General features: G+C 41.2%; 1 protein-coding gene across 6 annotated transcripts in view; it reads left to right on the top strand.

Annotated features, from left to right (window-relative positions):
- Window positions 1-16,632, top strand: part of LOC132897201 (cadherin-like protein 26) — a 186,686-nt gene that overhangs the window by 105,969 nt on the left and 64,085 nt on the right. For all 6 annotated transcript variants that reach the window (XM_060938643.1, XM_060938644.1, XM_060938642.1 and 3 more), the window contains one exon: window positions 15,129-15,359. In XM_060938643.1, coding sequence (XP_060794626.1) covers window positions 15,129-15,359 — 231 coding nt within the window. The remainder of the gene's footprint in view (window positions 1-15,128; window positions 15,360-16,632) is intronic.

The following is a 16,632-nucleotide window of genomic DNA, read 5'->3' on the forward strand; positions in this document are numbered from 1 at the left end:
ACAATGCCAAACCACATACTGCATCAATTACAGCATCATGGCTGCATAGAAGAAGGGTCCAGGTACTGAACTGGCCAGCCTGCAGTCCAGATCTTTCACCCATAGAAAACATTTGGCGCATCATAAAATGGAAGATACGACAAAAAATACCTAAGACAGTTGAGCAACTAGAATCCTACATTAGACAAGAATGGGTTAACATTCCTATCCCTAAACTTGAGCAACTTGTCTCCTCAGTCCCCAGACGTTTACAGACTGTTGTAAAGAGAAAAGGGGATGTCTCACAGTGGGAAACATGGCCTTGTCCCAACTTTTTTGAGATGTGTTGTTGTCATGAAATTTAAAATCACCTAATTTTTCTCTTTAAATGATACATTTTCTCAGTTTAAACATTTGATATGTCATCTATGTTCTATTCTGAATAAAATATGGAATTTTGAAACTTCCAGATCATTGCATTCCATTTTTATTTACAATTTGTACTTTGTCCCAACTTTTTTGGAATCGGGGTTGTATTAAGCAGGCAACATTCAACATCACTTATCACTTCCCTTTCAACTGTTGTGTGTACTAACTTGGTTTTATCTGGATAGGATGTTGTGTAATGTAATACAGATACCATATGGCCAATTTGAAGATCAAGATGGTGATTTTAAATTAAAGAACAGGCATTTACAATTGGCATTACATATTGGAAATATTTTTAAAATCAAAAACTACAAGTTCATCTTGGCCTAAAAAATTTGGGCAGATGCTCCCGCGCAGCACATGCCAGCAATTTCCCCCCCCATCCCCCGATGAAATGAGCAATAAGTAGGAGAGTTATACATGGTATCATACCTAAAATTTTCTGATAAAATTTTAGGTATGATACCATGATTCTCTCCAACATGCTACATTAGATAAACTAACCCCATTTCTAAAAATATACACACTTATATATAAAATGACATATATATATATATATATGAGATATGTATTTTTTATATATATATATATATATATATATATATATATATATATATATATATATATATATACACACACACACACACACACACCATGGCATTGATTCGTGCGATATACATTATAAACAGGCAAAATAATTTTCGCCCTACCTTTGTGTTTTTTGGTGTGTATGTGAAGTTCGATAGTCCTTGCCCCTCTAGTGCGTAGTTTATCATGTCAGAACACAATGAGCAAAGTACTTTTCCTGGGACATCTATTTTCTGTATGTGATCATTGAGCTTCGTTGTGACAGTCTGCTTGTCGATCTCAACATTTAGCGCTCTTTCCAACCAAGCCCATCAAAAACAGTTCTTTATTCCTGCACTTTTATCACTCTCCCTCGCTTGATCCTCTTCTTTCTCACCTAGGACTTTTGCCATTGTCGATATGCTAATATCCCTGCTGAATACGTGTCTTTACAAATGCGTATTGGGTGAACGACGATTGCAAGCCACGCGTGGAGAGCATGCGCACTTGTTTATACACTGCACGTGAGGGGATTTCCCGAAAATTCTACCACAAATAAGTTGAACACTGTCGCAAAAGTGAATGTTTATGATGACTTATCAAAACTAAGACTCGAGTGTGTTAACCAGAGGTGGAAAAACTGGATTGACAAAGTAAAAGTCCTGCTTAGGTTTTCCTTCTGCCTGTGCTCTCAACACAGGTGATTTCACCAATTAGCTCATCAATCTGGCTTAGGGGATGTGGTAATTAGGATCAGCTGGTTCACTGAATTGGCTTGAGCAAAAATGTGTCAGGGTTTTTACTTTCTGCACCTGGGTTTTTCCACCTCTGGTGTTAACCCGGAGCCCACCAAGTATCAAGACGTTTTAAGGTGACCACAGACCGTTAACCATACCCCCCCCCCCCCCCCCAAAAAAAAAAAAATTCTCAACGGATTTACATCAATCTCAGAAATGATCATTTTGGTCTGAAAAAGTCGGAAATCCGCCGATTGGCGGAAAATTCTCATCCCTGCTACTTGAATTTGAAGTGGCTGAGTCCGGGAGGTGACCAGGCCATCACCTATTGGTCCACCATCGATAGTCTAGATGTTGATTGTGCTTTTCAGTGTGATGATCGGCAAGTTGAGCTTCTGAATGAGAGCCTTGCTGATGAAGTTCCCCTCTGCTCCTGAATCTATGAGGGTGGATAGCACATGAGTGGAGGATGCCAACTTCAGTAGTATGGGGAGGTTGAAGGACTTGGAATTTAGTTCTCTCACCTGACTTGGAGAGGAAGTGGATCTCTCGACGGAGGTTCCTCTAGCTGGATGTACTGGACACTGCTGAAGATGGTGATCGGCTCTCCCACAATAGAAAAACAATCCCTCATTTTGTCGTCTGGAGCGTTCAGCATGGGACAACCATGAACGAGAAAGTTCCATGGGTACTTGATCCTCTGGAAGAGGGTCTGGTTTCTTTTCTGTGTGGAGAGAGGGCCGGTGCTTTAGTAGTTGATCCAGATGAATAGCCAGGTCAATGAGGCCATCCAGTGAGAGATTCTCATCCCTGCATGCTACCTCACTCAGGACTTCAGGATGCAATCCTTGAAAGAAGACCACCTTGGGTGCTGAGTTGTTCCACCCACTAGAGGCTGCCAAGGTCCTAAAGTCCAGGATGTATTCAGCAACACTTCATGAGCCCTGAGAGCTGGTGACAAGGCTTTCGCTGACTTCAATTCCCTCTGGTTCATGGTCAAAAACCTTCTTGAAAAGGGAGAGAAAGAGTTCGTATGACCCAGTTGGCTTTCCACCCTGGTTCAAAACCGCTGTAGCCCAACAGAGTGCTTTGCCAGTAAGGAGAAACAGAAACTTGGCGATCTTGTGCTCTTCCGGGATTTCCAGCATGGTGGAGAAGTACAGAGAGCACTGTGGTAAGAAGCCCTTACATGAAACAAGGTTGCCAGAAAACTTTTCTGGTTCAGGAAGTTGCAACACTGGGCGAGGAGGAGATTCGGTGTGTACTAGGAGGGCCTGTGACATCACCGTCGTTAGCTGCACCATCTGGGTGTCGAGATCAGTGAGCATTTGTTGATGTTCTCCTAGCAACTGCCATTGAGCATTGAGAGCCGTCTGTTGCGGATCCTCCTCTACATCCATAATGGCAAAGTATCCTGTGAGTAAGCAGGCACTTACGGATGTATTTGCGGTGGAGGGCAGCTCTAAGGTAGCGAACAAAGCCAAATTGAGAGACAGTAATCAAAGTCAGAAAACAAGCAAGGGTCAAGCGATCAGCAAAGAGAGTATCAAAGAGAAATCAGGAATCAAGAAAACACTAGCAAGAGGTCAGATGGAAAGTAAGCAGTCAGAAGATAGCAAGGCTTGGTACGAATGGTGAACTGGAACGATACTTCGCAAAGAGTGAGTGTGTGTGTGTGTGTGGTGTTTATATATTGGAGGTGAGTGATTGAGGAAATGGGTGACAGCTGTGATGTCAGTAGGTGGGGGACAGAGGACGCTGTGAGCTCTGGGAGTTGTAGTCCGAGCTGTCCATGTTTGTAGTCAGCTCATTGTTAGCGGGATTACTGACAATAAGTAATTTCAAAACTTTTCCCACCTTTAATGTGACCTATAACCTGTACAATTCAATTGAAAAACAAACAAATTTGTGAGGGAGAAAAACATAAAAAAAAAACCCATACAATAAGCTGGTTGCATAAATGTGCACACCCTAAAACTAATACTTTGTTGAAGCACCTTTTGATTTAATTACAGCATTCAGTCTTTTTGGGTAGGACTCTATCAGCCTGCAACATCTAGACTTCGCACTATTTGCCCACTCTTCTTTGCAAAAGTGCTCCAAATCTGTCAGATTGTTAGATGTGCACAGCCCTCTTCAGGTCACCCCAGAGGTTTTCAATTGGATTTAGGTCTGGGCTCTGGCTGGGCCATTCCAAAACTTAATTTTCTTCTGGTGAAGCCATTCTTTTGTTGATTTCAATGTATGCTTGGGGTCCTTGTCATGCTGAAAGACGAAATTCCTCTTCATCTTCAGCTTTCAAGCAGTCACCTGAAGGTTTTTGGCCAAAATTGACTGATATTAGGAACTGTTCATAATTTCATCCACCTTGTCTAAAGACCCTGTTCCAGCTGAAGAAAAACAACTCCAAAACATGATGCTGCCACCATCATGATTCACCGTGGGTATGGTGTTCTTTTGGTGATGCGCAGTGTTGTTTTTGCACCTAAGATACCTTTTGGAATTGTGGCCAAAAAGTTCAACCTTGGTTTCATCAGACCATAACACATTTTCCCACATGCTTTTGGGAGAGTTGCTGTATTATTTTGCAAAATTTAGCCAGGCTTGGATGTTTTTCTTTGGCCCTACCTCATAGTCTAGACATTTGGAGAATATGGGAGATTGTTGTCACATGTAGTACACAACCAGTACTTGCCAGAAATTCCTGCAGCTCCTTCAGTGTTGCTGTAGGCCTCTTGGCAGGTTCCCTGACCAGTTTTTGTCTTGTCTGTTCATCAATTTTGGAGGGACATCCAGTTCTCAGTAATGTCACTGTTGTCCCATATTTTCTCCACTTCTTGATGACTGTCTTCACTGTGCTCCATGTAATGCCATGGAAATTTTTTGTACCCTTCTCCTGACTGATGCCTTTCAACAATGAGATCCCTTTGATGCTTTGCAAGCTCTCTGCGAACCATGACTTTTGCTGGAGGATGCAACAGAGAAAATGTCAGGAACATCCTACTTGGGCAGCTGAACTTTATTTGGGGTTAATCAGAGTCATTTTAATTGATGTGAGGTGTGTACCCAAAAAGACTGAATGCTGTAATTATACCACAGTACTTTTGAATGCTTGATTCTGATTGGGCAGATGGTGTTCATTATGATTACAGTGGCATGGAAAAGTTTGGGCACCCTTACTGAAAATGTCTGTTACTGTGAATAGTTAAGTGAGCAGAAGATGAACTGATCACCAAAAGGCATAAAAGTAAAGATGACACATTTCAGTGTTTTCTGCAATATTTGTGTGTTATTTTTGTTTTGTACAATTGGAGAGTGAAAAAAGAAAAGGAACACCATGCGAAAGTTTGGGCACCCCAATACATTTGAGTTCTCAGGTAACTTTTTATCAAGGTTCCAGACCTTAATTAGCTTATTGAGCTGTGGCTTGTTCAAATTCTTCATTAGGAAAGGTCAGATGATGCAGATTTCAAAGCTGTATAAATTCTCTGACTCCTCAAACTTGTTCATAAAATCAACAGCCATGGGCTCCTCTAAGCAACTCCCTCACATTCTGAATAATAAGATAATTGATGCTCTCAAAGCAGGAGAAGGCTACAAGAACATAGCAAAGTGTTTTCAGGTAGCTGTTTCCTCAGATTGTAATGTTATTAAGAAATGTCAGTTAACAGAAACAGTGGAGATCAAGGTGAGGTCTGGAAGATGAAGAAAACTTTCTGAAAAAACTGTGCGTTGGATTGCTAAAAAGGCAAATAAAAACCTGTTTGACTGCAAAAGACCTTCAGAAAGATTTAGCAAACCCTGGAGTGGTGGTGCACTGTTCTACTATGCAGCGACACCTGAACAAATATGACCTTCATGGGAGAGTCATCAGAAGAAAACCTTTCCTGCATCCTAGCCACAAAATTCAGCATCTGAAGTTTGCAAATGAACATCTAAATAAGCCTGGTGCATTTTGGAAACAAGTCCTGTGGACTGATGAAATCAAAATAGAACTTTTTGGCCACAATGTGCAAAGGTATGTTTGGAGAAAAAAAGGTGCCAAATTCCAGGAAAAGAACACCTCTCCAACTCTGAAGCATGGGTGGGGATCGATCATGCTTTGGAGTTGTGTTGCAGCCAGTGGCACAGGGCACATTTCATTGGTTGAGGGAAGCATGGATTCAAGTAAATACCAGCAAATTCTGGAAGCAAACATCACACGATCTGTAAAAAAGTTGAATTTAAAAAGAGGATGGGTCCTACAATAAGAGGATGATCCAAAACACAGCTCAAAATCTACAAATGGAATACCTCAAGAGGCACAAACTGAAGGTTTTGCCATGGCCCTCACAGTCCCCTGACCTAAACATCATTGAAAATCTGTGGATAGATCTCAAAAGAGCAGTGCATGCAAGACAGCCCCAAAAAATTGTAGATCTGGAAGCCTTTTGCAAGGATGAATGTGTGAAAATCCTCCAAGTAAGAACTGAAAGATTATTAGGTGGCTACAAAAAGTGTTTATAAGCTGTGGGTGCACAGAGCAGAAAAAGGAACATAACGGACAAGGAGGATAACAGGAACAAATGCAAGAACATTGTCATTCCCTACATTTCTGGTCTATCTGAGAAACTCAGGAGGATCTTCTACAAACACAACTTTCCGGTACATTTCAGACCCAGTAACACCCTGAAGCAGAAACTGGTCCACTCTAAGGACAGAATAGCCAGACACAAACAGGACAACATAGTGTATGCAATTCATTTCATTTCATTTATTTGTTTATTTAGACGGGACAATGTGTATTAAATGAACACTGCATACATGAGATATGCAGTGTAAATATACTGGAATTAGCAAAAATGCTAAATTCCATCATAAATTCAGTGCAGTGAGGAATGCATGGACTCATATATTGGGAAAACAAAACAACCGCTTCACAGGTGCTTGACTCAACACAAGAGAGCCAGTTCCTCAGGCCAGAACTCTGCTGTCTACCTTCATCTCAACAACAAAGGACACTCATTTCAGGATTGCAACGTACGTATTTTAGCCAAAGAGGATCGTTTGTATGAGCGAGGAGTTAAAGAAGCCATTTTTGTCAACCTGGAATGGCCATCACTTAACAGAAGTGGTGGTCTAAGACATCATTTATCAGCCACCTACAATGTAGTCCGTGGCACACTTCCCAGACAACTGAATGCACACCAAAACCCAGCTGTTTTCAGTGACTCACAGGAGTCACCCAATGGCTCTCTAGGCCATTCACACCCAGCCCCCAGTGACCCACACCAACAGGATGACTCAACGACACCTTAGGATTGCTTTTCATCCATGAGAGGATAAATACCTGATATTCCCTATTAGTCAGACAGAACTGAAGAAGCCTTTCGGATGAGAGGTGAAACGTCTTCAAGAATCTTCAAGCAAGTCCAGTTGCTCTCTTTTACCACCCACAGTTTACTATGACCTGGATGACTGAGAATCTTCACAGACATGTTTACAAGCTGTGATACTTGCCAAAGGGGGTGTCACTAGGTACTAACCGTGCAGGATGCCCAAACTTTTGCTTCAGGCCCTTTTCGTTTTTTGTCATTTTGAAAATGTAAAAGATGAAAATAAAAAATTGTTTTTGCTTAAAATATAAAGGGAATGGGTCATCTTTAACTTTATGCCTTTTGGAGATAATTTCATCTTCAACTTGCTTAACTGTTCACAGTAACAGCAATTTTGACCAGGGGTGCCCAAACTTTTGCATACTACTTTATTAGCTCATCTGGCCGACAGGCCGATGAGTTTATGCCATCATTTTTTTTCCGTTTCCGGTTGAGAGTACGCCATGCGCATTCTGGCTGCCGCTTCTCACTGGAGCTTTTTTATTTTTATTTTATTTTCTCTTTTGTTTTTTTGTGTTTGTGTAGTTTGATGTTTGTTTTTGTTTGAGTGTTTTTGTCTGCCGGTTGTGGTGTAGCTCCAGACCCAGTTTTGGGTATCGATTCCTTCCAGGCCTTGGTTTGCTGTGGGTGATGCCTGCGCTCCTAGCTATGGACTGCAGTGAGCTCATTGCTCATTTTAACATCGTGCTTGTCCAGCACTCTGCAGCGGTGCTTTAGTGCTTGGCATAATGTGGAAGGACAGGCTGGAGGTTTCCTTCCAAATCCTAAAAAGCTGCTGGCGATGCTACCAGAACACCATTAAGGAGACCAAAAGACAATACCTGTCAAATATCATTGAGTCCAATCGTCAAAACCCACAAGTGCTATTTAAGACCATTGACACTGTTCTTAATGCCCCACAGCCTGTCAGCATGGAGGCATCTCCTGAAATGTGCAATAGCTTCCTCCACTTCTTTATTGATAAAGTTGCTACTGCTAGGGCTCTCAGCTCCTGCATCAGACCCCTCGGATTCTGCTCCTTGTTCTGTAGTTCTTGATAAGTTTGAGCCTGTGCCTCTGTCGTTTTTATAAGATCTGGTCGGCCATATTAAGCCTTCAGGTTCTCCCTGTAACGCTGTCTCTCCTCGTCTCTTTAAAGAGTTTTTTCCTAGTATAGGGTAGTCAGTCCTGGCTATCATAAACAGCAGTCTGTCTTCTGGTGTTGTCCCCCTGAGTTTTAAACATGCAGTGGTGCAACCACTACTTAAGAAACCTGGCCTTGATCGTAGTGTGCTGGCCAATTTCAGACCCATCTCTAAGCTGCCTTTTATTTCAAAAATTTTGGAGAAAGTTGTTCATGCTCAGTTGAAGTCATTTTTAGACAAGCATAGTGTGCTGGAGGTCTTTCAGTCCGGTTTTAAAACTCTGCATAGCACAGAGTCAGCTCTATTAAGGGTTTTTAATGACATCCTCATGGCTAATGATGCTGGTGACCATGTAATTCTTGTTCTGTTGGACCTAACTGCGGCCTTTGACACCGTGGACCACAACATCTTAGTGGCTCGGTTACACCGCCTAGTGGGTATTCATGGTACTGCTCTGGAATGGTTAAAATCATATCTGGCTGACAGAAGCATGAGTGTAAGCCTTGGAAATTTGGAGTCCAGTTCTGCTCCACTGTTGTATGGGGTTCCACAGGGGTCCATTTTAGGGCCGCTGCTTTTTTCTTTGTATTTACTACCCCTGGGCTCCATCCTGAGAAAGCATGGCATCTCCTTTCATTGTTACGCAGACAATAGTCAGATATATGTGTCATTGAAGAAAAAAATGCTTTCTCCCTCACACCACTTCTGTCATGTCTCGAAGACATCAAGGCCTGGATGGCCTTGAACTTTTTAAATTTTAATGAAAATAAAACAGAAGTGATGGTGCTTGGCCCCAGCAGCTCTTGTGAACCCTTGCCCATTGATTTGGGCCCTTTGGCAGACTATGTAAAGCCAACAGTCACAAACTTGGGTTTTAAGATGGACAGTGATTTTAAATTGGATTGGCAAATTAGTTCCGTAGTGAAGTCTAGCTTCTTTCAAATTAGGCAGCTGGCAAAGGCAAAGCCTTTCCTTGCACAAACGCACTTTGAGACAGTAATCCACGCCTTCATAACATCTCAGCTGGATTACTGTAATGCACTTTATTGTGGAGTTAGCCAGTCCTCCCTCACACGTCTCCAGCTGGTGCAAAATGCAGCCACTCGCCTCCTAACTGGAGCACGTAAGAGGAAGCACATAACTCCCATCCTGGCCTCCCTCCACTGGCTGCCTGTGCACTTTAGAGTCCATTTAAAGATTATTTTATTTGTTTTTAAGTCTTTAAATGGTCTCGCCCCCCCTTACCTCTCTGAGCTCCTTCAACCCTATGCTCCTGCTCGGTGCCTCAGGTCAGCTAACTTGCTGCTCCTGGAGGTACCGAGGTCCAAATGGAAGCTCAGAGGGGACAGAGCTTTCTCCATTGCTGCTCCAAAATTATGGAACGAGCTACCATTGCACATTAGGCAAGCTTCCTCACTGTCCATTTTTAAAACTAGTCTTAAAACCCATTTTTACTCCTTGGCTTTTAACTCCACATGAGACTCTGCTCTTGTTTTAGTGTTTTATGGTTTGCTTTTATTTATTGTTTTATTGTTTCTACTTGCTTTTAAAAACAATGAAACAACTGTTCTACTGTCTGTTTTATTTATTTCATTGCTTTTAATTGTTTTATGTCTTTATGTACAGCACCTTGTTTTCAACTATGGTTGTTTTAAAGTGCTATATAAATAAAGTTGAGTTGAGTGATGTTCCGAGCGATGTTGCTCGGTGGCGTCGCGGTGGCTGTGCAGGCGGTTTGGGACATACCATTGCTTGGCGTGGCGGTGCTTCTGTGCTGGCTTTGTGTATCCATGGCGTAGTGTTCTGGGCGGTGTTGCCTGGTGCCTTTCGAGGCGGCTGTGCTGGAGGTGTGGGACTTGTTTTCGTGCGCCGTTTAGTGGGACTGTGGCTGCTACACCATTGGAATGACATCTTGACCTTTACTTGGTGGACTATTTTTTCCCCCTATAATTGTAAAGTGACCTTGGGTTTTGAGAAAGGTGCTATATAAATTTAATTTAATTTAATTTAATTTATTATTATTATTATTATTATTATTATTATTATTATTATGTGTTGTCTGTCATCCACATTTCAAGAAAATTGCTTCTACTCTCTCAATTCTTCACTGATTTTTATTCTTTTTTGGCAGGAAGGTGGGTCTGCCTGGGGTGTATAGCTTCTACTGACATTTGCATAACTGCAATTAATAATGAAGATATGTAGTAATTAAGCCCTAACAAGCAGTTTCCACACATTGTAGACTGCATTGTAGATGGCTGATAACAATGTAGATAAAAATATTACACAACTGAGAATCTAAAGTAACAAATAATTAATTTCAGAAGAATTGATAAGGCCAAAGAATGTCAAAAGACCTGCTACATTTAACGGCCTTGTGTAAGAGGTCTTTCCTGTAGCATAGTGACCTCTTCACCACCTGTTCTCTCTGGGTGGTTTGCACTGGGATGGTACCTTCTACTTACTCTGACTTGGATGTTGAGCTGTGTGGAGACTGATTCAGCTGTTGCCCTGTAGTGTCTGACATGCTGTGGGCTTTATGTGTCTCAGGTCCAGCATCCCATTCCTCTCCATCATTTTGGGGATAATTAGTTGGGCTTGCATTGGTCCTTGTGTGCACAGTAAGTGCAGTGCATAATGCAGGCAGACCTTCAGACTGTCAATCTCCAGTAACATGTGCCTCAGCATTTTAATCCATCCAGGTATCGCATCAGAAATGTAGGTTCAGTCATGGTGTAAGATTTTTTTTCCTCCTCTACTCTCTGACCTGATACAAGACTGGAGCAAAGCACTGAGTAAGAAGACAGAGACCTCTCCATTGTTCTTGAAGTTCCAGACTCAAATATATTCTCTTAGGCTTGTTCCCTGATGCACAGATCATGTGATTTATTTTGCCTTACTTGCAAAATCTGAATATATTGTCTATTTGTCTGCCTGCTGTAATTTTTTTTTCCAAGTTTTCCACAAACCTGACTGCTGGGCAGGTCTAAGATTCTATTTTCCCTGTACATTGTGGCTTGGGGAATTAGAGCACTGCCACTTGAAATAGTTTGTTTCACCACAGTGTAAGTGCACAGCTTTGCTCATCGTGATCATATACAGTTTTGTTCCTGGGTACCAGGGGCATCAGAACCATTTTTAATGTGGAGGGGGGACACAGTGGCGGGGGGTCTGGGGGTCCTCCCCCAGAAAATTTTTAATTAATTATATGCCATTTCCTGCATTCTGGTATATTTTTAACAGGTTGTTAAACACCTAATTTTACCTACAAAAGTCACTTAATTCAATGACTATTTTAGAGACTCAACAATAAGTCCTCATTCAATGAGTCCATATATTCATCAGCCTGTTTTTAAACCCACTGCTCTGCCGAAGATAATGAGATGAATGTGACACAATTTATCACCAACAATGACTTTATGGGTGCATTTTACTTTTTATTTTGTGTTTCCTTTTTTATTTAGTTTTAGATGTAACATAACATGCCACTGGGCCAAGCAACAATGACACTCAACTGTATGTTTAAAAATAAGAATATTCTTAATTTCACACAATGAACAGGCATGACATGGCATCATGCAAACTTCATAACACAAAATCACACTGTGTCCAGCAACGGTGACACATAAAAAATAACTTCACACAATGAACAGGTGCAATTTTGTTAACCACCAACAGTGACTTTAGTGGGTGCATTTTACTTTTTTCCGATTTAGTGATACTCATTACAAAAATGGCATGGCATCATGCAGTCTTCATAACACAAAATTACACTGTGTCAAACAACAACACATAAAAGATAATTTTACACAATGAACAAGTGCAGTTTTGTCAACCTACATGCAATGGTGGTACTACAGTAGCATTTACAGATTAGTATAACAAATAGATTTATAGATATAACTCCTTCTTACATTGGTGCCACCACAATTTCTACCACTTCATAACTTTTATCCCCCTTTCCTTCACAATCCACCTGGAATAACATCCATCTCTCTCCATTGCTTTCCTTTCTACTATTCCTTCCCCATACACTGATTTCCCATGATACTTTCCAGAAAACTGGCAAAGACCAGACAAAACAAGTTCTTCAAATCACAACAGGGAATCAATAAATATCATCAGCGCAGACTTGACCTCATTCTTGGCATCACAGTAAGGCAGGCCTACTGGGTTTGAATTAAATGATAGCTAACATTAAGCTAGCTGATACATCTCCTAACATTGACTAGCCAGCTAACTGCACTAACATTTCCATTGGGACAAAAAAAAACCCTGTCCTGTGGGGAAATTTTGACTGACTTTCCGCTTCTTTGTAAAGAATGTCCTTATGTCCATTGTGTCTGGAGAGGAGCAAATATTGCAAACAATTCATCATCAACCAAGAATACCCCATTAGGCTCAGCTTATTTCATTGTTTAGTTGAACATTAATTTAACGTGGTCTAGGTTTAATTTTGAGGGCATATAACAAAAGAAGAAGGTTTTAGCAAAAGCTACACATTGTGAGGTGGCAATGGGGCTGACGTTACCGACTCCACTTTCGAGCAGCCTGCACCTTGCACCAAAATTTCTCTGCTTGCACTGAGATTCACCTCACTTGCGTGCGGTGAGTTGTTGTAGGTAACGCCCGGAAAATCCGGAGTGGATTTTCAGTGGTATGTGTATTCTCTTATCAATCAAGTCGAATGGATTCTTTCACGAAGCAATAGAAATGGCGCTGGGTGAACTAATATTTTATGTTAAATAATATTTCACATTCAATGGTGGCGACACCCATGCTGGGTACATTATATTGTCAAAAGTTTGTAGACACCTGACCATCACACCTCAATCTGTCATATAGCATCCAATTCCAAAAAGACTGAATGCTGTAATTAAATCAAAAGGTGCTTCAACAAAGTATTAGTTTAAGGGTGTGCACATTTATGCAACCAGCTTATTGTACGTTTTTTTTAAACATTTTTCTCCCTAACAGATTTGTTTGTTTATCATTTGAATTGTACAGGTTATAGGTCACATTAAAAGTGGGAAAAGTTTTGAAATTATTTATCATGGTATCATTTTTTTTTACATCAGAAAAACCTATCATTTTAACAGGGTGTACACTTTTTATATCCATTGTATATGCATAATGATGACCATGGTAAATTATTGTAAAATGAATAAACTGAAACAAATGAAATTAACCTCAAAACCCACACTAATTACAGTTAGGTCCATAAATATTTGTACAGAGACAACATTTTTCTAATTTTGGTTCTGTACATTACCACAATGAATTTTGAACAAAACAATTCAGATGCAGTAGAAGTTCAGACTTCCAGCTTTAATTCAGTGGGTTGAACAAAATTATTGCATAAAAATGTGAGGAACTAAAGCATTTTTTAAACACAATCCCTTCATTTCAGGGGTTCAAAAGTAACTGAACAAATTAAATAACTGTAAATAAAATGTTCATTTCTAATACTTGGTTGAAAGCCTTTTGTTGGCAATGACTGCCTGAAGTCTTGAACTCATGGACATCACCAGACGCTGTGTTTCCTCCTTTTTAATGCTCTGCCAGGCCTTTACTGCAGCGGTTTTCAGTTGCTGTTTGTTTGTGGGCCTTTCTGTCTGAAGTTTAGTCTTTAACAAGTGAAACGCATGCTCAATTGGGTTGAGATCAGGTGACTGACTTGGCCATTCAAGAATATTCCACTTCTTTGCTTTAATAAAGTCCTGGGTTGCTTTGGCTTTATGTTCTGGGTCATTGTCCATCTGCATTATGAAACGCCGACCAATCAGTTTGGCTGCATTTGGCTGGATTTGAGCACACAGTATGTCTCTGAATACCTCAGAATTCATCCGGCTGCTTCTGCCCTGTGTCACATCATCAATAAACACTAGTGACCCAGTGCCACTGGCAGCCATGCATGCCCAAGCCATCACACTGCCTCCGCCGTGTTTTACAGATGATGTGGTATGCTTTAGATCATGAGCTGTACCATGCCTTCGCCATACTTTTTTCTTTCCATCATTCTGGTAGAGGTTGATCTTGGTTTCATCTGTCCAAATAATGTTCTTCCAGAACTGTGTTGGCTTGTTTAGATGTTTTTTATCAAAGTCCAATCTAGCCTTTTTATTCTTGAGGCTTATGAGTGGCTTGCACCATGCAGTGAACCCTCTGTATTTACTTTCATGCAGTCTTCCCTTTATGGTAGATTTGGATATTGATACGCCCACTTCCTGGAGAGTGTTGTTCACTTGGTTGGCTGTTGTGAAGGGGTTTCTCTTCACCATGGAAATTATTCTGCGATCATCCACCACTGTTGTCTTCTGTTGGTGTCCAGGTCTTTTTGCATTGATGAGTTCACCAGTGCTTTCTTTCTTTCTTTCTCAGGATGTACCAAACTGTAGATTTTGCCACTCCTAATATTGTAGCAATTTCTCGGATGGGTTTTTTCTGTTTTCGCAGCTTAAGGATGGCTCGTTTCACATGCATGGAGAGCTCCTTTGACAGCATGTTTTCTTCACAGCAAAATCTTCCAAATGCAAGCACCACACGTCAAATCAACTCCAGGCCTTTTATCTGCTTAATTGAGAATGACATAACGAAGGAATTGCCCACACCTGCCCATGAAATAGCCTTTGAGTCAATTGTCCAATTACTTTGGGTCCCTTTAAAAACAGGGTTGCACATGTTGAGGAGCTGAAACTCCTAAACCCTTCATCCAATTTTAATGTGGATACCCTCAAATGAAAGCTGAAAGTCTGGACTTTATGTCCATGTCCATTATATAACTATAACTTGAATATGTTTCAGTAAACAGGTAAAAAAACAACATTTGTGTCAGTGTCCAAATATATATGGACCTAACTGTATGTCCATGCTTCATTCTGTCAATTTTTCTCTCATTGCTTTGTGACACAACATAGGGGAACCTCCCTGCACAGGTACAGGGACTCTGGTGGTCCATCTGGGAGATAAGAATGATAATGTACCTCATTTAACTTCCAACACTTCAGTGATGTGTGGGAACAAAGCTGACAGAGTGAGTGTCAAAGCAGGGGATGATGATGTTTTTCCATATAGTGGACCCTTCACCTTCACGTTTGGCAAAGAAAATCAGGAGCTGAATAACCTTTGGAAGGTTGACCCTATCACAGGTGAGTAGGTAGATCAACTAGATAATGCCTTTAATCATATTAATTTATTTTCACCAAACTAAAAGTACTGAACCTGCTGGCATATGGTTCATTGCTGACCATATAAAACAAATCAGTTATCTGAACTTGTAGATGCATTAAAACAGTTTATACCACAGTACTGTTGAATGCTTGATTCTGATTGGTCAGATGGTGTTTATTATGATTATTAGCTCATCCAGCCCACAGGCTGATGAGCTTATGTCATCATGTGTTGTCTGTCATCCACATTTCATGAAAATCGCTTCTTCTGTCTGTTCTTCACTAATTTTTATTCTTTCTTGGCAGGAAGGTGGGTCTGACTGGGGTGCATATAGCTTCTACCCACATTTGCAATTAATAATGAAAATATGTAGTAATTAAGCCCGAACAAGCTGTTAGGGTTTTGCTGGGATTCAAACCTGGTTCGCTGGTGTGATAATCCAGCAAACCCCCACTAGGCCACCAGGGGGATGACTCAAATGCAAAGGCATGAGGTGGAAGTAGAAAAAGTATCAAAAGGTTTATTTACAATATTTACACTATTTATAATCCAAGGCAAAAACAAAAGTATAATCCAAATGCTCAGAAGATAACCAGGGAAAAAACAAAAGTTCAAAGAAACAAAGAGCCAAAAAAACAGAAAAGAAGAGGCAAAAATACAAATGCTCAGAGGATCCAAAATGGTAAACACAAAGTCCAAAAAGTCCAAAAGAATGCAAAGTACAAAAACCGCAAAGACACGGGCGAGGAAATCGGAACAGAGGTAACTGGAGCTAAACATAACAGCACAAAGACTCCGTGACAAGAGGACTGAACTCAGGGGTATAAATACACAAACTAATTAAGGACAGGGCGGGGCAGGAAACAGGCAATAAGACAAAAACAAAACACAGAACACAGTGGTGACCTCTAGAGGCCCAAAACAAACATGGCCAGAAAAGGAAATAACAGTGGCCTCTAGAGGCCAAAACAGTCCCAGTCCTAACAGGACCCCCCCCCCCCCCCAGGAGCGTCTCCTGACGTTCCCAGGACGATCAGGATGGGCCGAATGGAAGTCCTGACAAAGTTCTTTATCGAGTATGTCCCGAGCTGGGACCCAGCAGTGCTCCTCAGGGCCATAGCCCTCCCAGTCCACAAGATATTGGAGGCCCCCGCGAACCCGGCGGGAGTCCAGCAGGTGGCGCACGGTGAACACAGTCTGACCCTGGAAGATGTGGGGGGGCAGGGGGTTCCTAGGGGCAGGGGCATATGT

The sequence above is a fragment of the Neoarius graeffei genome, chromosome 13 (genome assembly GCF_027579695.1).
Source record: "Neoarius graeffei isolate fNeoGra1 chromosome 13, fNeoGra1.pri, whole genome shotgun sequence".
In the NCBI taxonomy this organism is placed as follows: Eukaryota; Metazoa; Chordata; class Actinopteri; order Siluriformes; family Ariidae; genus Neoarius; species Neoarius graeffei.